At 37.5% G+C, this 25,766-nt stretch overlaps 1 protein-coding gene across 5 annotated transcripts in view; it reads right to left on the bottom strand.

The window, feature by feature from the left end:
• Window positions 1-20,234, bottom strand: part of stxbp4 (syntaxin binding protein 4) — a 184,544-nt gene extending 164,310 nt beyond the window's left edge. For 3 of the 5 annotated variants that reach the window (XM_028818677.2, XM_028818680.2, XM_051936292.1), the window contains exons 1-4: window positions 19,944-20,233; window positions 10,870-10,943; window positions 10,691-10,786; window positions 738-807 (exon numbers count right to left, since the gene is read on the bottom strand). In XM_028818677.2, the coding sequence (XP_028674510.2) occupies window positions 738-807; window positions 10,691-10,786; window positions 10,870-10,936 (233 nt within the window). In that variant the 5' untranslated portion in view covers window positions 10,937-10,943; window positions 19,944-20,233. Of the gene's footprint in view, window positions 1-737; window positions 808-10,690; window positions 10,787-10,869; window positions 10,944-19,943 lie in introns of those variants that run through there. The other 2 variants (XM_028818679.2, XM_028818681.2) reach the window with 2 other exon arrangements.
• Between the last annotated feature and the right edge of the window lie 5,532 nt (window positions 20,235-25,766).

Below are 25,766 nucleotides of genomic sequence, written 5' to 3'. Positions count from 1 at the left end.
TCAATGAGCTGGAGTAACAAGCTTTTTGAGATGACAGGAGCAAGAGGAGGCAGACACTTCATGGAGATTTGACAAAAGCACTGCTCTGGGTATGGTCTTCTTGACCCTCACAGTGATTAAGTTGTACATTTCAACTGTGGTGCATTCCAAATAATTTATAACATTTCAATATTATTACTGAATTAAGATAATTATTAATATGGTTCTACAAAGTGTTCTTTGTGGAAAAATTACTTCTATTTCTCTAAATCCTTCACTTAATATCATAGTAACATTTCACAAGGGTTTGACAACCTCAGAAGCATTAAATACTAAATAATACTAAAAAAATAAATGTCCTACTGACATGATGAGGAGGTTGTAAGTGTCAGATGTGTTTTTTTATTTAATTTATGCATGTAACATACATTTTACTACTCTCCTGATTTATCCCAGGTAGACAAGCTAATACTGCACAGTATATATCAATAGAGATTGCACACCTGTTGCTCACAGACTCCTGCAAATGCTAACAAAAGTAAATTAAATTAGTTACCTGATAACATAAGTCAAAAAATAAGAAATGTATTTTTAAAATTTTTGGTGGTTACTACACATTTCATAAATAAAACAAATAAGATGTCACACTACCATTATATGCATTGTATTATAGTAGTGAATAAAATTATACATGCTGTCTTTTCACAGGATTTGATTAGTTTTTTGCAGTAGGCATAATTCAGATCTACATAACTAACCTTTCATTGGTGACACCATGCAGGCTCTCATTATTAACCTCCAAAATTAGGTCACCAGTTTGTAATCGTCCTAAAATATGAGACAAAAAGAGACAGAGGTGTTAAAAAAAACAAAACTAATTTTTAAATATGAAATATGTAAATAAAGTTCATGCCACTATCCTCTTTATGTGTGAATGTACAAACATATACCATGCAAGAACACACATACTGCAGCATCACAATAAAAATGACGGGTGAACAGCTGAAAGCTGTATGGCACATGACAGTAGTGAAACAGTAAGTTCTTTGTCGATACTGGTTACTCTGATGTACAACAAATTAGCTTACTTATTAGATGAGTCAAAGTCTGACAGAATTTAATTTATAGGTAATATCACTAGAAGAGATAAAAGTTTACACATATTGTGAATTGGGCGGCCCGGACACAGACAGTCCGACACATTTAAAGCCATCACCACACGTTTATTTACACTATATACAAAGTTTTAAAGTGCACCGCCACACAAACTCCAACAGTCTCCCAAAGTCCAGGCTCCTCTTTAAGCCACCTCTCTTTCTCTTCTCGCTAGGCCACTCCTTGCCGCCTCCTCTCCGACCTCGTCCTTCTCCTCACCCGACTCCAGCCCTGAGTGAGGGGAGGTGGCTCCTTAAATAGGCAGGCGGCTGATGACCACACCCGGCCACCTGCCACAATATGTAAGGCAATTTCCTTGACATGAGTGCCACATCTGAGTCCTTGCTACCAGTCTCTGGCCTCTCTTCCCTTCCCACTGCAGTGGTAATAGAAAGTGACAGAAGACCCGTTCAATCCAGTAATGGACTTCGAAGAACTTGGTGCCTCTTCCTCGTCATCTTTTCCTTCTCTATCACCAATCCACTCACTTACTGCTGCAATCCCCAACCAGCCTCAGTATTGATACCATTGTTGCTGCCATCAATATCATCTCCCTACAGAGCTACAGCACCATAAGGCACTGCAGATCTAGACTAGCAGTTTCAAGACAGAAGTGACATCACCATTTATAAGCGAGCACAACATGCTCAATCATAAAGCAAATTTAAAGATGGAAGAAAGGAGTATAGTATTGTTGTTACTATTACTATTATTATAAGAGTACAGTTTGCAAAACATTTTTCAAAACAGGTTGAAAAGTTAACAGTAAATGTACATGTATGCTATGTTTGTTATTTGGCTAGCAAGGTAATTGTTAATGACTGTAACACTAGTTACAGTGCTGTTCAGTTTGGCTTGTAAAAACTGGGGCAATTGACACCTAATATTGTATCATAAGCAAATTACAATAAAAGGGAATTTTGCTATAACTTCAGTCTATTTTCTTGTTGACTGGAAAATTCCGAGTACTTTAAGACAATATTTTAACATAAAATCTTTTAAGTTCCGTTTTATTATTTATCGTTATCCATCCATCCATTTTCCAACCCGCTGAATCCGAACACAGGGTCACGGGGGTCTGCTAGAGCCAATCCCAGCCAACACAGGGCACAAGGCAGGGAACCAATCCAGGGCAGGGTGCCAACCCACCGCAGGACACACACAAACACACCAAGCACACACTAGGGCCAATTTAGAATCGCCAAACCACCTAACCTGCATGTCTTTGGACTGTGGGAGGAAACCGGAGCGCCCGGAGGAAACCCACGCAGACACGGGGAAGAACATGCAAACTCCACGCAGGGAGGACCCGGGACGCGAACCCAGGTCCCCAGATCTCCCAACTGCGAGGCAGCAGCGCTACCCACTGCGCCACCGTGCCGCCTATTTATCGTTATATATTTTATAAATTGGATTCATCCACTCATTTCCTAAGAAATCTTAACATAGTTTTTATTTAATTTTTAAATCTTATTTTTTCCTTTTCTTTTCTCTGGAAACAAACCACATTTTCCTGTTTGATTTAGAAGTGAAGATTTTATTAAGTTCTTTAATCAGAAGGTTATTTAGAGAGAAGGCTGAAATTTCTATGACGCTTTATAATAAATTATGTCTGTTTTTCAGCCAGTGAGATAGTGTCAAACAAGGTTGCTTTCAAGAAAACTGTGCAATTAAAATCCTTTGCCCAAATTGAATATTCAGAACTTGGTGCAGTAGTTAATTGGTCTGAACATTCTACGTGCCTGAATATTCTCACTATAATTGTTAAAGGTCTTTTACTTTCTCTTTGGTAAACCACAGTTAAGTATTATAAATTCGTTCTTAAATCTTTGATATGTACCTAAACTTTTTACAAACGCTAATAACCTCTTCTTAAGGAAAAAAAAATTCATGATTCTGGTGATCTAGCAAATTATTGACCAATTTCTAAATGTTCTTTTATCTCTAAAATTTAGAGAAAGCTGTAAATAAACAGTTATCTGTATTTTTGCAAAATAAGTAAATAAAAGTAATGTCTTTGGAAATTTTCAGTTAGATTTTAGACAACACCATAATATTGAGTCTGCTTTAGTCAAAGTATTCAATGATTTACACTGCAATCGACTCCACTTGACTGATCAGAGCAGCATTTTTAGACTTATAGTATTAGATCTAAGTGCTGCTTTGATACAATAGACTGTGCTTTGTTCTTTTGAGCAGACTGGAAAAACTTGCTGGTAGAAGTTGTCAGGCACTCAGCAGATTTAGATCTTAACTAAGTGATCTCTAGCAGTTTGTACATATAAACATTGAATATTCTGAGATAACCTGGATAAAATATGGAGTCCCTCTGCGTAGGTCCAGTACTTGATCCTTTGTATTTCTCTTTATATATGTTGCCACCATAATAATTTGTTTTGTGGCTGATAACAGACTTAAGCTAGTTCACAATACAGTGGCCAAAGTGCTTACAAGAGCCAGGAAATAGGTTTATATACCAGCCCTGTTTCGTTTTCTTTACATTGGCTTTCTGCAAATTTTGTATTGATTATTATTAGGTACACTATTGATTATCAGGTGCTTACCTATAACGAATAATTTTGCATGGTTTAGGACCTTGATATTTGAGTGACCTTGTAATTCCTTACAATCACTCTCACAGGGAGTGAATAAAAAAATGCTACAGCTGGAAATTATGTGGTAGCTTATAAAGCACCTATTTATGGAATAAACCTCTTGTAGAGGTATAAGATTCTGACTATCTGTCAGCCTTCAAATTTAGGCTAAACATATATTAGTTTAGTCAAGCCTATAAGTTACAAAGAATCTACATTCCTATATGCCCTTTGTCTTTTCTTTCAAACGTTGCGGCTTTATTCTTAATTTGTATAAAACAAAACAGAATAATTTTTTGTTCAATAATGATCTGGTGCCAACACCAACATTTTTTTCCTCAGGGTTTAAGGCCTGCAAATATTTAAATCTGCTTTGTGACAATACTCAATGTACAATGCACTAAATAATTCAAATTTAATTGCTTAATTAATACAGTTGTTAATGAGTATTGTAAGCAGTTACTGTAAATATAGAATTTGAAGTGGCTAATCCCATCTTGCTTTTTGTCACTTTTATCAAAACACATAATTCAAAAGGGAGAGACAGTACCATCGTTGACTCAATACAACAGATGTTGCACCTAGTTCCATTGTCCTTTTTGTAGCAAGAATGTTTTTAAGCCCTCCTGACTGGACAAATTAAAATAACATCTGAAAAGTCATTTTAAGAAGGCGGTTCTCCATAAATTTGATTTTCAATATATGTACAGTACTTGGACATTTACTTTTTAACACAATATTTTACAATACAACCATTTAGGATAGATTACATATTTTACGTTTCACTATCCACAGATGTGGTTTAGACTGCAGAATCTTCCACAACAGTTGGTTGGGTCAGGTGACTGGAGTATTCATGTTGAAGGTGAGAAAAATCAAATAAATTTCTTTTTAAGGCTGGAAATACTTTGCTTAATGCAACTTATTTGCTGTGGTTCCAGATTATGTAATGTACTGCACTGTATGTAAACAGATTAAATAATTTTAATTTGAAATTATTTTGTGTGCCCCTCAGTATGCTCTGCACCTCATCTTGGATGTGCCATTTGACTTTACTGCTGTAAGATGTGTATCAGATTATTTGCTCATACCTCATTGTTATTGGTTGTAATATTCTTTGTTTTTTGCCCTCTGCATGGTAGTGAGATTTACCTTTGATCAGGAGGTGTGGGTGCAATATTCTAATGGAGAATTTTGAAGTTAGATGGTCTCTCTTTCTCTCTTTCAATGTGTGGCTAACTTGTTAATGTTTCTTACAAGGACAACGTCGTTCACTAAAGGGGCACTGGACAGATGTGTTAATGAGACGCAGAGCAGTGATATATGTAATATCTATTAATATTTAAATAGACATATAGAAATACATGTTTTACTGAACTCTTTATGGTCTTATCTTAAGGAGCCACTAATAATAAAAAGGACCTCCACACTGTAAAATGGTTGTACCAACAACAATAGATATTCAGAGTGCAGTGTTTGAGACAAGTTTTCTGGGGATGGAGGAGAAGGAACAAAGAAGAGCTCTCCAAGATATCACCGATGCAGTCGATAATGTCACATGTGATGAAGACCATGGAGCGGCTGCTGCTTCACCACTTGAGACCACAGGTCCACCACGCCCTCGACCCTATGCAGTTCGCATACAAGGAGAAGGTGGGAGTGGAGGATGCCATCATCTATATGTTACACCGATCCTTCTCCCACTTGGACAGAGGCAGTGGTGCTGTAAGAATTATGTTTCTGGACTTCTCTAGCACCTTCAACACCATCCAACCTCTGCTCCTTAGGGTCAAGCCGACAGAGATGGGAGTAGATTTATACCTGGTGGCATGGATCGCGGACTCTCTTACAGACAGACCTCAGTATGTGCGTCTCGGGAACTGCAGATCTGACATTGTGGTCAGCAACACAGGAGCGCCGCAGGGGACTGTCCTTTCTCTGGTCCTGTTCAACCTATATACATCGGACTTCCAATACAATTCGGAGTCCTACCACATGCAAACGTTCACCGACGACACGGATATCGTGGGCTGCATCAGGAGTGGGCAGGAGGAAGAGTATAGAATCCTAATCAAGGACTTTGTTAAATGATGCGACTCAAACCACCTACACCTGAACACCAGCAGAACCAAGGAGCTGGTGGTGGATTTTAGGAAACCCAGGCCCCTCCTGGACCCCGTGATCATCAGAGGTGACTGAGTGCAGAGGGTGCAGACCTATAAATACCTGGGAGTGAGTGCAGCTGGATGATAAATTGGACTGGACTGCCAATACTGATGCTCTGTGCAGAGAAGACAGAGCCGACTATACTTCCTTAGAAGGCTGGTGTCCTTCAACATCTGCAATAAGATGCTGCAGATGTTCTATCAGACGGTTGTGGCGAGTGCCCTCTTCTACGCGATGGTGTGCTGGGGAGGCTGCATAAATAAGAAGGACGCCTCACGCCTCGACAAACTGGTGAGGAAGACCGGCTCTATTGTAGGCACGGAGCTGGACAGTTTGACATCTGTGGCAGAGTGATAGGCACTAAGCAGGCTCCTGTCAATCATGGAGAATCCACTGCATCCACTGAACAGTATCATCTCCAGACAGATGAGCAGCTTCAGCCACAGACTGCTGTCACTGTCCTGTTCCACTGACAGACTGAGGAGATCATTCCTCCCCCACACTATGCGACTCTTCAATTCCACCCGGGGGGGTAAACATTAACATTATACAAGTTATTGCCTGTTTTACCTGCATTGTTATCACTCTTTAATTTAATATTGTTTTTTTATCAGTATGCTGCTGCTGGAGTATGTGAATTCCCCCTTGGGATTAATAAAGTATCTATCTAATGAACAACAACATTTCTATAGCACATTTTCATACAAACAATGTAGCTCAAAGTGCTTTACATGACAAAGAAAGAGAAAAAAGACAATAAATAATTAAGATTAGGGAACGCTAATTAACATAGAATAAAAGGAAGGTCCGACGCCCAGGGAGGACAGAAATAACAAAAACTCCAGATGGCTGCAGGGGTTCCGAGCCACGAGACCACCCAGCCCCCTCTAGGCATTCTACCTAACATAAATGACCTCAATCAGTCCTCACTGTATTCAGGGTTCTCATGGAAGAATTTGATAATGATGGTCATGTGGACTTCTAGCCTTTAATCCATCAATGTAAGGACAGTGCTTTGATTAGGTGGTGGTGGTGCAGATGCAGCATTGGCAAAAGAACCCTTTATTTTTGCTCAGGAATGTTGGGATAAAATAAATCTTAGAGTAAAAAGCAAATTTCATAAATCAATTAATATATTAAAAATATTAGGCGTAAGTTTCTTTTGATGTCTCTTTTTTAAATATTGATATTAGTTCTTGTTACTTATGTTAGTATTTTTAAAGCTCACTTAGTTTTAAAATATCTTAAGAGCCTTTTGATAGCACTATCTCATAAGAAAATTAGTAGAAATGACTCCATTTGGAGGGTAGAACATAAATTAATTTTGTTCAGTACTGGAAGAATTGAGGCCTTAAGACATTATGAAGATGTAGCTGTAAAATATATTTTAATGGAATATTGTGGTCTTATAAGTCACCACACACCATACTCAAATACATTCAAATCAAAGATAGTTTTGGACAGCCTCACACTTCTGACGTTCACAAACACAGCAGTGTACAAGCCTGGTATTTTTATTTTCATTGAGAAGCATGAATATTCTTGACCCTCAACCTATAATTACATTTTTGTTACATATGTACTATTGAAGGAGAAAAAGGAAAACAACCAAACAGATGGTCACTTTATTTTAACAATAAGCAATGTAAACCTGTTCACTCTTTACCCTCAGACATATCCCATTCTATTGTTTTATCAAGCAGAACAGAATTTTCTCATTTTCTACACAACACTGTAGCTACAATGGTACATATCTTCAACTGTAGAGTTTAGCAGGCTAAAATAAGACAGAGAGACACACATTCATCATGCACACAAGCTACTAGTGCTGTCATTGGTTGCTCTGTGGATTGGAATGGTACAGCACAAGCATCTTCCTGTTGAATCTTAACAATGGCTGCAGATGCAGGTTCTTTGGCAGATGTTTTCCCAGTTGTAAGCAAGGTCTTTCCAATTGTTTACTCTGCTCCCCAAGAAAGATTTGTCTCATATGACACTTCTGTACAACCTTGGACCCAGGCTGGAACAAGATGATAAAAGCATTTTTTCTGAGATGTTCAATATGTTGGAAAAAAAAAAAAAAAAACTGCCTGTGGCCAGCGTCCAGCATAATGTTTTTCTTTTGCAGCTGTAGCAAGTCATTAGCTTGTCCAAATTCTCCACTCCTCCATTATAATTTCTGGGCCTGGATTCTCCTTTCCCTGTGCAGCATACTCATCAACATTACATTGTGCACCAACATGTCAGTTCTGTAGACAAACTTTAATGTCTCCCAATGGTTTCTTCCATGTGGCCTGTAGTTGAGATGGAAGCTCTGGCTTATTTTCCTTATACTGCTAAACACTGTTACTTTCTTCCTGAGCAGCTACTGTCCAGTTTGCATAAAATTAAAAGTTATTGCACGTTGTGTTGTGGTCACGCTGCTCATGTGTCATGTCCAAAGTAACCGTCGTTCCTTAATTTCTCATAGGAGTTCCTCCATCTGACTTCCCCTTGTTAATGAAACTGCATCCTCTGCTTTTCTGTATCTACATGCTTTCCCTTGGCCATGTTATTCATAGCTTTAGACTGAGTTATCATTTTTATATAGAGGATAGTCAGGTCTATTTCAAAGTGAAAATTCATCAGAGCTTTCTCAACTTGCAACTTACCTCAGTGAAATTAAAACCTGGATAGAATACAATTCTTAAAATTACACTGCAATAAAACCAAAGTTCTACCAATTGGCACTAAAGCTCATCTTAAGAAAATGATCCTCTTTGATCACTCTTGGGGATGATCTTGTCACACCTTCTTCTACTACAAAGAAATCTGGTGTCATTTATGATTCCTCCCTTTCTTACTCCACCCATATAACCACATTAAGAAACTTTACCTCCACCTGTGTAACATTTCCCATGTTCACTCATTCCACTTCTTTTCTAATGCTGAAAGACTTATTATGCCTTTATCACATCCTGCATCGACGAATGTTAACTCCTTACTTGATTCAAAAGTCTAGTTTGAGAGTCCTGATACAGACTGGCAACAGCGAGCACATCACAGCCATCCTCCTACACCTTTACTGCTCCCGGAGTCTTACTGATTAAACGTTTTGTTTCGTTTGATCTATGACATGACATGATGGCAGAAACTCCCTGAACTTCTCAATGAAACATATGGTTTGGTTTGATGTACCGTTTTTCCTTCTCATTTTTATTACTTAATTTTTTGAATTGGTCCATGTCACAGGGTTACTTCAGGACCTTGCCATGACTCACTGAGACCTTCCAAAAGTCATCTTCCGAACCTCTGTCCTGAAACTGTGATGACATCAGATCTTTCCTGAAACGGCCTAGATCTGACATATGGTGTTGTGACTCTGCAAGTGGATCCGACTCGCTGCCACCACCACGAACTAATACTCTTTGTTCAGCTAGTGTCATATTTAGACATTGTCTGGCATTTACCACAGTTAAGAACCACAACTAGATTAAACATCTGCCTTAACAAATTGGGTATTCCCAGATTCCAGCACAGCTCAATAATTGACATTAGTTTGCGCCAAGACAGAAACAATAAATAATTAATGCCTCGATTGTACTATATTGAACAACTTTAAAATCTCTCAAGGATGCACCTTATTGTGTCATTGTAAAGGACAGCAATCATGGTGTAGTCATAACAATTTTTAAACAGAGCTACCCATTTTTTTCTAAGAAATTTAGTAAAACTAAAGTTTAAATTAATTGAATTGTTTGGATGCATGTTCCAAGTATTTTTTACCCAGCTTCTGAATCCTTGGCAGAAGTGCAACATCCAACAAGGTATTTAGCACTGTATTTTGTCCAGTAACCTGTCACAGGACAGCACTGAAGCTGCCATCACTGGATATGCCTTTTTCTGTCAAATAATCTAAAACTATGATATCCAGTATATCAGCTGGAAATATTCTGTCCTATTGGAACAGAAAAATAAAATTATATTTTGTTGTCATTAACAGTAATAAATAAGGAATCTATTTGCATTAAACTTCAGGGCTTCCATTTCATTTTTACCTCATTTTGCTGTTTAAATTTATCCTATGGATATGAAGGGTCACTTTTGTATGAGTCTACAATTTATTATTACACTAGAAAAAAAAAAGGGTAATTTATACAGCTTTTGACTTTCACTTACATTGAAGACTTGGATTTAAATTTGATTTTACTCTGTACTTATTTGATATTCATGACCATTTGATCCATTAAATTAGTTGCTTTCTTATTTAAAAGCACATTTAGTTAAATTTTGAGCGATACGTTCCTGTTTTTTAAAAAAAAAAAAAAAAAAAAATTAAGAAAAAAAATGACCCGAAATATTTTGATATCATTTTAAGGCCATATCACCATTCTCTGCCACCAACCTTAAAAATACACAACATAAGGTTTTTACCTACATCAAAGATATACAGTATCAAAAGCCTACAATAACAAATCTGTAGGTATGTATGGGAAGCAGAGAAGAAAACTACAATTGAAACAATGTTTAGAAACTCATGCAAATCTCAGTTTTATTGTTAGTATATTACATACCCTCTTGTAATTATACGCATTACAGAAGATAATACAGGCTAATCATTTACTAAATCAAAGACGTCTTTACATCTTGCCTGAAGAAGGGGCCTGAGTTGCCTCGAAAGCTTGCATATTGTAATCTTTTTAGTTAGTCAATAAAAGGTGTCATTTTGCTTGGCTTTTCTCTACATTCATAATGGCTAACACGGTACAACACCCTAGTACTACTAAATCAAAGAGAAAGAAAATGGCTAAGCATACCATCTACTGCAGCCATCCCTCCAGGCAGAATTCGCTTTATATAGATGCCATATTCTTTTCCAGAGATTTTCCGAGAGCCACCTGTGATTTTCACACCTGGGGTGTTTTAAGAATTAAGAGTTATGCATGCTATGAAGAAAATGAAAATCTTAGCAGACAAATAGTGGACAGCAACTTACCAAGGCCAGCCTGGCAATCTGAAAAGACCACCTGCAGAACTGATCGCTTGATTCCATTGGGGCCCATTATTGGCCTAGATAAAAAAAAATCATTTTATTAATCTCCTTTTAACAACAACATGTTGAACTCAATGCAATAACAAAAACACACACATGCAGTAACAGACTTAAAACAAGTAAACAAAGGACAATCACACTCTTAGGCAAATCCTCACTGCTTTAACGCAAATATTGTATTCCAGTGAGACAATGAAATTATTATCCAAAAGTGGGGGGGGCTGACAGTTGCTACAAAACACAGAAAAAAGGGGGTTATTCATATTGATTTACATATTCAAATATGCAAAAATCTGTGAGGAATTGGAGTTAAAGGCATACACAGGTGCATTAAATTTCACATGCATTGGGATTTCTAAAGAGGAAGTGCAGAACTTGGCATACGAACAGTTTTATGCACCTGGATATTTTTTCTGCATATGCCCATTTCCACTTTTGTCCATACTCCATGTTTTAGTATGAATTCTACACACTGCGTTATACATGAGGCCCAGAACTGTATTCAGTACTCCAAATGAGATCTAACCATCGTTTTATAAAACGTAAGCAAGAGCTCCTTTGACTTGTACTCTACATATCATGCTATAAAACATAACATTCTGATAGCCCAATTAATTGCTTCTGAACACTGTCTGGAATTGATAGTGACAAATCCACTATGACTCATAAATCCTCCTCCTAAGGTATACCTTCAATTTTCAAACCTCCCATTGTTGTGTATTTAAATCTAATATTCTAAATGTAATACTTCACATTTCCTTATATAAAATTGCTTTTGCCACAAACCTGCCCAAATCTGAATGTTTCCAAGACCCCCTGTAATGATTCAATGAATTCTATATTATCTGCCAATCCACTTAGCTTGATATTACCTGCAAACTTAACCAGCTTGTTATTTACATTCCTATCCAAATAATATTTTTATTTATATATATATATATATATATATATATATATATATATATATATATATATATATATATATATATATATATAAATAAATAAATAAAAGCAGGGCCCCAGCACTGACCCCTGAACCACCACTCTTAACATTACCCAATTCTGATAGGGTTCCTCACACTATAACCCTCTGCTTCCTGTATCTGATCCAATTCTTCACTCATCTACACATCACACCCTGAACTCCTACTTCTTTTAGTTTGATGCCTAATCTCTCATGTGGTACCTTATCAAATGCCTTCTGAAAGTCAAGACAAATAATATACACATACACACCACTCTAGTCATACCCTTTTGTTTCTTCCTCATAGAATTCCAGCATATTAGTAAAATATGACTTCCCTCTTCTGAACCCATGCCGACTGTTCACTAAAACTCATGTTCTTGCCATGTGTTGCTCAATCATATCCTTAATAATCTCTTCCATTAATTTGCTTGTGATGCACGTTAACCCTATACTAGCCTATAGTTACCTGGGTCTTCCTGATTACACTTTTTAGATAAAAGGGATAATATTTGTCATGATCCAGTCCTTTGGAATTCCCTCCGTGTGCAGTGACTTCATAAAAATGTGTGTCAAGAGTTTATATTTGAATTCACTGATTTCCTTAAGTACTCAAGGATAAATATTATCTGGCCCTGGTGATTTCATAGATTCTAGTCTATTTAATCGGAGCAATACTTTTCCCTTTACAATTTTCAAATTACTCAGTACCTCCTTTGTAGTCCCTGTTACCACTGGGAATACCTTAGAAAACCCCAAGTTTAGAGCATTTGCCGTTTCCCTGTCTGTATATTTTAATTCCCCTTTACTATTAAAATACTGAAAGAATCTCTTTGGATCATCTTTCACCTTATCTGCAATATTTCTCTCTAATTGCCTGAAGGGGATAGGGAGTAATATATATTAAATACCTTGTTTGCTGGATCAGTTTCATGAAATTGACTACGCTCACTGCCACAGAGGCTGGCAAGCGCTTATTAAAGATGTTTTCTTTGAGCGTCAAACTTTCCTCCTGTCACTTCACTTTTGCAGATAATCTACATTTGCATAAAGTGGCACACACCATTTCTCTGTGAAATCACAGTCAGCACTATGGCGAAACAGGGGACGCAGTGCATTAGAATGTTCCACTCACTAGAACATTATTAATGACAAATATCAAAAATAAATAAATGTCAAAATTTTCTTTTTTCCTACAAATTCATAAAGTTCAATCAGATCTGTGAAAGCATTTGAGATTTTGGAGTATTTAGTTTTTCTATTGAATGGGGGTTTTTTTTTTACCCCTACTACAGCCATTGATGCACCTTCCTGCCAAATTTCAGCTTTTTAGTTAAACAGGAAGCAGTGTTTTTGTTAACTGAGTGAATGAGTCAGTCAGACAGTCAATTTTTCATTTGATAAACAGAGAATAAAATAATTAAAATTGTTATTCTGGTACTGTTTTCTGTCAATTGCAAGGAGTCCCAAACATATCTGATGTATTCATGTTTTAAACATGTTTAACAATGTTGAAAATCTATACTAATAAAAGGCAAAGCCCTCACTCACTCACTCACTCATCACTAATTCTCCAACTTCCCGTGTAGGTGGAAGGCTGAAATTTGGCAGGCTCATTCCTTACAGCTTACTTAAAAAAAGTTAGTCAGGTTTCATTTCGAAATTCAAAGCGTAACGGTCATAACTGGAACCTCTTTTTTGTCCATATACAGTAATGGACTGCAGCTCGCTGGCCGTGGGAGGCAGGGTTGCGGGGGTTGCGTATCGCGTCATCACGCTTCCCACGTAATCACGTGAACTGACTGTGAAGGAGAAAGGACGGCCTTATATGGCGTTCGTTTATAAAACAGCGGACAGGCTGTGTAAAGGCAGCTTCACAAAAAAACAGATCCTTAAATTGTTATTGGTATATTTTCCCTCAATTTAAAAAGGTTTTCTTTTCTTCTTAATTAAAATTTAAAAGCAATACTTCACCGCTGCGAAGCCCCTCTAGCGCTGACGTCCGATTCCCGTAAGCGAGTGCAGTGAGTGTGTACACCTGATGAGCCAAGAATTAGGGCGAAACACGCGTCGCGTACTCTTTGCATTATTTGACAGTAAACTATTTTCAACCATTCTATGATCTGCTTCTCACTACTGAAGGCACCGTGGCTGATGTTAGCTGACTTGCTGGCCAACCATAAGCGTTACCTGGTAGGTAACCACCCATACAATCAGATTGTGATTCAGACTACGAATGCCGTGAATGTAATTACCCCGATCTACATGCTAGAGAAAACCTCAATGAAGAAGAAACAGTGTGTAAGCATACATATTAACACATGTGCAATTAAATGTGTGCATTTACGGGGTGATTCCTCAGGCTTAAAAGCTCGCCTTTTATTAAAAAGGTAAATGCAAACTGTTTTCATTCTGAAGGGCACAAACCACATTGGATTTCAGCCGTTAAACGCGCAAAAATGTCGGTACACCAGATAAATAAGCGCAACATATTATCAGTTGTATTGTATGCTTACAATACATATAGAAATGTGTTAATCGTTAACTAATAGTATGGGATGGTGTTTTTCGACTCAGCTACAGATGCCGATGGAGACCAGAACTGCTTTGGAAAAATATGAACGCCATGGGGCCGATCTGGAAGAAGGTAGCGCAGCGCCTTGATTTAAACGATTCCATGTCTTGGTGGGTTTGCGTAGCTTATGGTCAATATCTTTACACCTGTTTTTAAGACTTATTGACTGAAACGGGCTTTCACGAAAAAAGTTAGGGCTTTGCTACAGGATACACCCTCCACAAGTTAAGGAAGTAAAAATAAAGGTATATATTTCTGTTTTATTTAAACTTTTTAAGTTTGTATGCATAGCCCCATTTGGCTGTTTTGTTTTTTTTTCCCTCTCTTCAGTAATATTTAATCTCCTTAAAGAAAAACAGCATATGCATTTTACTTTTTTTGTATCTCTTTAGTAATATTTTAGTGTAAAAGGATAACCAGTATTTAAACCTTTTATGTTACTTTATAAAGTTATTTTACACAATGTTGAAAAATTAGTAAGAAAGCTACATATTTTGGCAGCTGCTGCTTTAATTTTCAATGAAATGAAAAAAGCTCTCCAAGAGAAAACCTCAATGAAGAAGAAACAGTTTTCACTATCTAAAAAGGAGAAACCCTCATTTATAAAGGTTTGCTGCAGATGACTTAATTGAAAATAAATGAATAGATCCTATGTGTATAATACATACTTATCTATTTGACTTATGCCTTTATTCCAGCAACTTGCAACATCTGAGGTACAATTTGTTACATTACTTTTGTTTTTTGCAGCACAGGCAGGTGAAGTGACTTCCTCAGGGTCACACAGTGGTGTCAGTACCAGGATTTGAACTGACAAGCTCCGGGTTTGCCGAAATATTACTGAAGAAAAAAAACGAAAACGGGCAAATGGGGCTATGCATACAAATGTCCATCCATCCATTATCCAACCCGCTATATCCTAAATACAGGAGCCAATCCCTGCCAACACAGGACACAAGCAGGAAACAAACCCCGGGCAAGGTGCCAGCCCACCGCAGGGCGCACACACCCACACACCAGGGACAATTTAGAATCGCCAATGCACCTAACCTGCATGTCTTTGGACTGTGGGAGGAAAGCTGACTACCCAGAGGAAACCCAGACAGACACAGGGAGAACATTCAAACTCCACTCAGGGAAGCGAACCCGAGTATCCTAACTGGCACCTTTCACTGCGCCACCATGCCGCCCGCATACAAACTTAAAAGGTTTAAATAAAACAGAAATATATACCTTTATTTTTACTTCCTTAACTTGTGGAGGGTGTATCCTGTAGCAAAGCCCTAACTTTTTTCATGAAAGCCCCTTTCAGTCAATAAGCCTTAAAAACAGGTGTAAAGCTAAACTTGCAGCACCGCTATTCAATTACAATTGCCTAACGCCTCTCCTAAGGGGAGATACTGTGGGATCAGGGCATCAGTCAAAGCACCAATCACAGGCCCGATTAGAAAGCAGGAAGCTGTGATTTGTCATCTCCCTCCCTATGTAGATATGTGTGTATATATATATATATATATATTTTTTTTTTTTTACATAACCTCTTTAACACACCTGCGAAGCGCGGGTATTTTGCTAGTGATATATATTTGTAGCAGAACTAAAGAAGAAGGCATCCTCAGGTCAGAAGCTTAATCACCCAAATTGATGGATTTCTCCTTTGGGTCAGCTGGCTAAGATGGATTGCTTTCCACCTTCTGCAATGGAAGAAGATCCAAGTTCATGTCCCAGAAGCTGAGTGGGGACAGCTTGTGATGAAAACAGCAATCATGTGAACCTAGCTACATAAATTACTTAATTGAACATGCTTAAAGAATAAGTTTTCCACTCCCAAATAATACTGAAAAAAAATGTCTACAGCACCCACCATGCCCCTAACCCTCATGCCTAGCACCTTATACATTTCCAGAATGACTGACTGAACAAGCCAAAATTCTACACACCTACCCATAGAGGAATAACAATTCACCAAAGTGCTCTAGATCTGATTAAGACAGAGTAACCAAGTGAACTCTATGTAAAAAAAAGCAAAACCACAATATTGGAAGCAGCAAATGTAGCAAGATGACTGCCTAAAAGTGAATCATCTGAAAAACATGACATGCAGACCACAAACAAATAAAATATTTGGTCATCTGGCCTTTACACTGCTTATATATTTCTGTCAACTGCATCACCTTATTCTCTGTTAAGGAACTGAAGCTACAGACAAAAAGCAAAGCTGATAGTTGATTCTCACCCACCATGCAGACAATGTATTAGGGATTTAAAAAAAAAAAACAAAAAAAAAAAAGTATCCATCTGGTCTAGATCTGTCATTAGCAGGGTAGCTGCCTTCTTAGGCCTTTTAAGTGAATGTATTCTTCATAATTTTGTGACTCCATTTTCTTCTTGTCACTTATGGTGGAATTGCTCAGTCATAGAGAACCATACTTGAAATACTTAAAATTAACAGGGTCTTAAAAAAAATAAAAAAAACAGAATTCACACAATAAGGAAAGATTTAAACAAGTGAAGACTAGTAGGAAGTTTACGTTTATTTTGATGTACACAAAGTACCTACAGATATGAAATCTATGAAACACTCAAAGTGTACATCACTTTTACAGTGTTGTTCAAATACTCCAAACGCCGACCTGAAGGATGCAAAACTTTGCAGTTCTAAGATGACCAAAAAAAAAAAAAAAAAAAAAAGCTTCACATGCAAATTGTACAGAACATTGCATAAACTACTGTTAGGCCAATTAACAAAAAATAGGGACTTTATACACAATGGAATGACTTTTACAGATATATTAGGAAAAGATGGTAGATAATCACCATAGATTAATCCATCTTAACATCTTTGGATATACTAAATTAATAAACTTGCATTTAATTAAGACCACAGATATTACAACCCAAACCTAATAATATAAATGCAACATGAACTAGCAAGCACTCAGATTTAGGATACATTCATTTACCTAAGCCTGCTTTTAAATTATGACTTTTCAAATCAATCTTGTCCACAAATAACTTAATCACGCACTGCATCTTCATAGCACTACCAGCAATCGCATGGAGAAATGAGATGTGCCATTTTATGCAAATGAAAGCTGTCTGCAGAAGTGGAGAGAGAGGAAAAAAGTTATGCAAAACTCAAAGAAGACGGTTAGTAAGCTTGATATTGCTACGTGCTGTGGCAGTGAGCATACCCAGTATTCCAATTATTCAACTAATTACCTCAGACTTCAAAAGAATACAGTTTACTGTAAAATTGTGTTTTCCAATGACCATCAACAAAAAAGCAAGAACAGATCTACCATACAAATGTTTTACTCATGGCCAAATGTAGCACATTCAAGAACAAGGACCTCCAGTGAACTAACAATATTAGCACTTGGCAAAAAAAAAAAAAAAAATACTTCAAATATTGTACACAAAAAAAAGTATTTGGTTAGTTACACAGTCTGCGGTGGGTTGGCACCCTGCCCGGGATTGGTTCCTGCCTTGTGCCCTGTGTTGGCTGGGATTGGCTCCAGCGGACCCCCGTGACCCTGTGTTCGGATTCAGCGGGTTGGAAAATGGATGGATGGATAGTTACACAGTAATTCTGACGTATCTAACTGATGGCACTATAACTGAGGCCATTGTTTTAGAAAATTTCACAGGCATAGCCGGGTAAACACAGCTAGTTTTACTAATACCCTGGAAAACCAAATGTAACTAACGAAGACGTATACTGTAACTCAGAGTGAAAACAAAACATCTACAAATAGGCTTAGCTGGGCATGTAATAATGGGATCAGCTGGAAGTTTGGCCTTGAACATCTTTGAGCAGGGGTTCTCAAAGTCAGTCCTAGTGGCTTCAGGTTTTTTTTTTGTTTTTTTTTCCAACCAGACTCGATCAGCAACTGGCAAAACTGATCTCATTTAATTAGCTGGTATTTTTTTCTTATTCTACATTCAGAAAACCACTGCAGCACGATTTTTACATTTTTAAGACATTTAGAAATAAATGTATAGCAAAAACAGAACTAAACACTTAACTCACTTTTGTTGATTTCATTATACTTTGCCCTTTCTCCATGCAGTTTGCTCCCTTCATTGTATCTTAATAGGGACCATTAAAAACGAACTGAGCAGACACCCCAAGCAAACATCACTGAATTGTTAAAGGCTGCAACTACTTTAGCGTCAGACCCGCTAATTAGTAAATAATGGATTAATTAAACAATTAGAACACCTGGAAGACTAAAAATCAAGTATAAAATATTAAGAAAAAAAACCATTATTCACATAGAACTGCTTAGTACATTTTAATATTCTTACCAAACTGTTTTCTAAGTTCTAGTTCTTAATTTCTAATTTCTACATTGTTCCAAAAACAGAAAATCTGGGAAATAACAGTTCACTTAATTAGCCCAGGAGTACAATTAAAAACAGAAGCTGGCTGGAACAAAAACCTGCAGCCACAGGGGATTCCCAGGACCGAGTTTGAGAACCTCCGTCTTAGAGACCCTAACCATATGACATGTATGCTTGGAGCATGGGCAATAAAAAAGGCGAAGGAACGCCTAGACAAAATCGGGGAAAGATTAAGAATAAAACACTATGGAAAAAATAAAGCGGCTAACTGAAAACAAAGCAAGACTGCGAATGACGGTCCTCCCTCTAATTGATGACGATACCTGACGATGACGAAGAAAGTGGCCTAAAATTACCATTAGCTTTTTTTAACGTTTTCTTCACTCAGTTAATATAAATTGATTTCTCATCGTTTACTACATTATTCCCAATTCTTTTTGTCAAGCTCCACTTAAAGTTTTCCAATTGCTTCACTTTTATTTCTGATGTTTATTTACTTCTGTATCATAAACCTCAAGGCTCTTTAAACCCAAGCGCGTTAATATTGTGACGTCCCGTCGAATAACACACTCAGGAGCCGCTTGTCCGGGGAAGTCTTCCAAAAATGCCGACTGGCTTTTTATTCAATCAGCCGCGATATAAACGGTGCCCTACAGCCGCCCGTTGTCTGGGTCACGGGGACACCTCCAAAATAACAAAGACTAATCACCTTCGTCCTATCTACCTCTCTTACTCTCCAAACAGTTACTTCCCTTCTTTTCCACCTTATACTGTTCTCCTCACTTTCTCCAGCCTCCAACTCCAACTTCCGGCCACCCACCACCTTTTATCACGCCCCATTAATTAATTAACCCAGATCCCTGTCACTCATCTCTCTCTAGGGAGGTGCCCCAAACCCTTACAAACAGGGTTCCCTCAAGACTCCACCCCAACACTGCTTCCCTTCCCTATAGCCCATGCAATGGCAAGACACGTCACACTATCTTATTAAATGGGCTACTGAAAACGAAGATTAGTAGAGCGAGTATTTACAATGGCTGTCAGCAGAGCACCAAACGATACTGTAGAATTAAAACACAAGTGAAATGACAGTGCTTACGCAAAGTTTCCCTCAAGAAAGCAACTACTTACCCACTAAATGTTCTAGTTAGCTTAAGGCATCACGACGAGTCATCAAGGCCGTTGCAAAATGTCTCTGCATGAATGCGTATCTCCAATGACACAATCTTACGCCAGTTAAATCGCTACCGACAGATGCGCAGAATGCTATAAACGTTTTCGGAAAATGTACACAAAGAGTTTTGAACTCGAGAGACCGCCCACTTAACTCGAGTCACGTTACTTCGCAAGAGTCGCGCAAACCTGGAAGCAAAGGCGCATCTCCCCAAGCCCGCCTTCAGTCTCCTAGCAACGATCTTGTTTACCCACAATGCCTTTCGCCCAGCGCGTTTCAGTAGGTGCCAGACTGAACTGCTCCCTTTTGGATGGTGCGGCGTTTGGTTTGTCTTCCTTTCATTAATGGATATGTAATTTTATGGTGTATTTCAGTAATGCGGTTACATTTTTTTTAACAGCGCATTCTACATACATCGTTTGTTGCACACTCAGCCTAATTTTTAGAAGAGGTAAAGCAGCATATATTTCTGTTTTACTTCAGTTCCAGTTCAGTTTATTTTTTGTTTGTACAGCGCGCTTCACAGAGTGCAGGCGCAGAGCACTGTGACAAGTTCTCATGTAAAATTCAAGTACAGATTTAGCTAATTACTAAATACATAATTAGTACGCATAAAGACACAGATTTGTTAAAACACAAAGAAAATATACTTCCATGTATGAGGTCAGATATTCGAGTTAAGGTCAGCATTCGAGTCTGTGATGTTCAAAACTTTGAGAAAAGTTGTTTTTAGCATAATGTCTGTGTGGGTCTGTCGAAAATCAAGATTTTTTTTGTGCATAAAAATTATTTTTATTGGAAAATGATGCTTTTTATTGGGTTGTATCGAGTCTTGGGCAACCACATGGTAACAAAGTAACACCCATTTAAAATTAGCAGATTTTTGCGATGAACATCCTTAATGCTAAGACCTATGTACAGTACAATGATAACCTACGAAAAAACTGACCTGTCTTTTTCAAATATGTCATTTAATGTTTGTCATGTTTCAAGCTTAAAATCTATTGTATTGGTCCAAAACATATCTCCATTTACTTTAAAAACGGTTTGAACTAACCTATTTATTTGTAAAAAAAATTTCAGGAGTACTGTTTTTAAATCCATAATTTATTTTATATATACTTCAATGCACACAAGGAGACACACACAAGTACTTATAAAAAAAAACTATAAGTGAAGATAGCTGTCAGCGTGTTTGCCTATACAGTATGCTTGAGGAGGAAGATAAAGAAATGAACACACACAACAATAGATCTCTTCATGTCAAAGTGTACATAGGCATTAAGCCACCCTGTATGAGTCTGTCGATTTATGCAGCATGTTTACTTTATTTAGCTCAAATAGCAAATAGTCAAGTTTCAAAAGTCAAGTTTTTAAATTAAATATTAGAAAAGTTTATCATGTGATTCAATTTCTTGTTCTTTTTACTCTACATTCATTTGTGTACATAATACATATTATAGCATGGCATCTGCATGTGTGACTGTGGAAAATCGAAATTGATTTATTTGTCTTAAACTTACAATTTTCTTTGGAAAAATACTTTTTTTTTTTTGCAATGTGTAGAGCTCCTAAATGAATGCATTCTAGCAAATACACAAAAATTTGCAAGCGGTTTCCAAGATACAGTATCTGCCCTGAATTTTGAGACCTATGTACAATGATAACATCTGAAAAAATTTCAGCTATCTTTTTCAAACAAGTCACATCATGCTTGTCTTGTACCAGGATCCAGGCCTATTGTTTTTGGTCAAGTTTTGACCAGTACTTATTCCCATATCCATTAAAAATGGTTAGACCCATGTCCTAGATCTTTATATAGACAACATATTTACATCTTTTGAACAATTTCGTTCAAAATTAAACCTCCCAGCTACCTTTTCTTTCACTATCTTCAAATTAGAAATTTTGTTAAACAGAAATTGCCCGATTTCCCCCACCTCACATCCTCCACAATGCTGGAAAAAATACTACTCAATTTTGAGGAATTAAACACCATTTCTGCATTATATAAAATCCTATTAGAGTCCCTACCTTTCAAAGATCCAAGAGGACATTGGGAAGAAGATCTCTTAATCAATATATCAGAAAAGGAGTGGAAGGTAGCAAAGCAGAGAATTCACTTGAGCTCCATATGCGCAAAGCATAGAATTATTCAACTAAAAATTATGTATCAAGCTCATCTGTCTCGCTTAAAACTGTCCAAAATGTTTCCAGGGCAAGATCCAACCTGCAAACGCTGCAACCAAGCTTCTGCCTCACTGGGTCACATGTTCTGGGCCTGCACCAAATTAACATAATTTTGGACCAAAATTTTTAAGTGCCTCTCAGACAGCCTTGGGGTCACAATCCCTCCTAACCCATTAACAGCTGTGTTTGGTGTTCTTCCAGACGGACTTGAAGTGGAAATGGACAAGCAAATGGTGACTGCATTCATTACACTTTTGGCATGCAGACTTATTCTGTTAAATTGGAAGAATCCTAATTCTCCTCTGATAAGTCAGTGGGAAACCGATGTTTTATATTATTTGAAATTGGAAAAAATCTAATTCTCAGTTAGAGGATCTGTACAAAATTTTTTCAAAACCTGGCAGGATCTGATCAATATTATTTTAGAATAAGAGAAATAACTATTACCACATTTAATTCCCTTCTCCATCTCTTTACATATACAGTATATTTATTTCTCCCTTTCTTTTGTTTATTGTTGTCTTATTAAAAAGCCCTAAGCAATTCTCCTTTAGCTAAGCTCTCCTTCTCAGGGGTGGGGTTTGATTTGTCTTCAGTTTTGTTTGGTTATAAATTGATCTATTTGTATGGAATGATTACAATAAAAATTAATAAAAAAAAAAAAATGGTTAGACCCATGTCCAACCATAGTTGCTGCAGAAATTGTTTAATTAACTGGAATGTTTACAATCTGCTCTGTTTTGTCATCGGACTGGGTCTTATTGATTTCCAAAATGTCTGCATGAGTACTTTTTGCAATACATAATTTATTTAAATACTACCTGTCGAAGATAAGTAATAGAATAATTTAAAATTATTTGCTATGTCTTGCTTTACATGTAACTTCAGTGAGTCTGAATCCATCTTGTCTGACGATTCCTTCTCTCAAACATGGTACCATAAAGCCTGCTTCTCAGACTCTTTCATTATTTTCAAGATGCATTTTGTGCCTCCTGTCCAGTTTTATACTTTATGCTTTGAAGGCAACTCTTTCAGCATGCAACTTTAATCCTCCTCGTGCATCTCACACTTGCACTTCCTCTTTTGTCGCATCACAAAAGCCAAACTGATCAATCGGTTTGTTCTGAGGGACTGGACACACAGACTTTAGTGTTTTATTGTGTTGTAGATACATGTACTCACACACAAACACTCGCACACTCAAATGAAATGTGTAAGTAACAAGCTGTGCTACCCATCTAAAGTGGATTAGACCTCAATGTATTTAATGTTCACATTTGCAGAGTGCCATCCAATTGAAATGTATGTTGTTCTGCATGTAGTGATTTAATACATTTTTTGTCATTCAAATGGATGGCATATCACAAACATTTGTAGTAATAAAATGTACACAAACATTAGCATTGCTTTCACATATCCCATACACACACAGATACAGACACACTCAGAGACATTTGTCCTTTTATTAAAGTGGATTTGTTTGCCCTACCAGAGTATATGCTTATTAATGAGGAAAGAAAATGAACATACAAACACGCACACACAACAATAGGTCTGTAAGGTCCAAGTGGACAGAGGCATTAAGTCACCTCATACCAATCATTTTTTTATTAAGATTAAAAACAACAAAATACTACACAAACAAGAACACATATCACAGATCTACCTTAATCAAAAACACTACCAGGGTACAGAATAAAACCAAATACAGTTTAGAAAGTTTAAACAAATTAAAGAGGAATAAAGGACACTTTGCTTTCATATTTTTAATTCTGAAATAGTCAATAGATACACTTTTACAAAATGTTTAAACACAAGGTTTATTTCAGACCATTTCATTCTGTGTATATTATAATGTGCCAATATGATAACTAAGTTCATATCAAATGGCATTTTTCTTTCAGGAATTGTGGGAAATGACTGAAAGGATTAGATCTCGAGTACAATCTGCAGAAACGACCTTTCTTCACTGATCCGCTAGGCTGACACTCTGTGATAGGGTGACAAGCTCAGCGATTCGAGAGAGCCTCACAATAGGCTGGTTATTTCTTCACATAGAGAGAAGCCAGGTAAGGTGGTTGCTCCCCTGGTGGACCCCCCAGAGCTGCTCTAAGCATGTCCCACTGGGCAGAAACCATGCAGCAGACCAGGATATGCTGGAGGGATTATATTTCTTGGCTGGTTTTTATGAACTCTTTGGAATTCCCCAGAAATAGCTGGAATCTGTAGCTGGGGACAGAGAAGTCGGGACGGACCTGCTTGACCTGCTGCCACTGTGACCCTCATCAGGAAAAGCGATTAAGAAGATGGCAGGAGAGAAATTACACTTTCTAAAAGCTATTTTCAGTGGGGTTGTAGTTTAACATAGTATTTGTTTTTTGAAAACCAATATCCACATTAGTCTTCTTTTGTAATGAGCATGGGAAAGGCACTATATAAATAAAATTTATTATTAATGTATGTTTGTAACTCTATCCAGAGGATTTGTTTTTTTAACAATGGAACATAGGCAAAATAAATGTTCAATAGTTTCAGGAATGCTTTCATAAAAAGTACAATTATTTACACAATAAATTCGATGCTTACATGTGACCTCCTTAATTTTACTAGTTTTAAAGTACATTTTGGTTATCATCCACATTTTTGTCCAATCAGTCTGTTTCCCAGAATAAAAAAATTCCAATATTCTGTAACAGCAAGCATGTGGTTATCTTGCAAAACCCACCTATAAGTTGATTAATATATCCATGTGTACATATATGTAATAATGAATATAATACATCAATTATCACCTCTTAATGTTCCAGTAATTTAATGCAATCTGTAAATTCTTTAAATATTTCTACTGGACTATTACCACAGGTTCCTAAATGACCCCCTGAACCAATCGGTCTGTCTATGACCCAAATGTGTCTATTTTTAAATTAATTGTTATTGGAGCTGCTGAATTCATTCAGTTTTCTGCTCATTTTACACAGCATTTATTTATACATCCATTATCCAACCCGCTATATCCTAACTAGAGTGTCACGGGGGTCTGCTGGAGCCAATTCCAGCCAACACAGGGCGCAAGGATAGGAAACAAACCCCGGGCAAGGCGCCGCACACACTAGGGACAATTTAGGATTGCCAATGCACCTAACGTAAATATCTTTGGGCTGTGGGAGGAAACCGGAGCTCCCGAAGGAGAGACAAGAAGCGAACGCAGGTCTCCTAACTGCGAGGCAACAGCGCTACTACTGCGCCACCCGCATTTATTTATCCATCCATCCATCCATTTTCCAACCCGCTGAATCCGAACACAGGGTCACGGGGGTCTGCTGGAGCCAATCCCAGCCAACACAGGGCACAAGGCAGGGAACCAATCCCGGGCAGGGTGCCAACCCACCGCAGGATACACACCAAGCACACACTAGGGCCAATTTAGAATCGCCAATCCACCTAACCTGCATGTTTTTGGACTGTGGGAGAAAAACCGGAGCTCCCGAAGAAGAGACAAGAAGCGAACGCAGGTCTCCTAACTGCGAGGCAACAGCGCTAATACTGCGCCACCCGCATTTATTTATGCACATAGTAAATATCATATGTTA

This window comes from Erpetoichthys calabaricus, chromosome 14 (genome assembly GCF_900747795.2).
Source record: "Erpetoichthys calabaricus chromosome 14, fErpCal1.3, whole genome shotgun sequence".
NCBI classification, from domain to species: Eukaryota; Metazoa; Chordata; class Cladistia; order Polypteriformes; family Polypteridae; genus Erpetoichthys; species Erpetoichthys calabaricus.
This window is presented reverse-complemented; position numbering and strand designations above follow the sequence as displayed.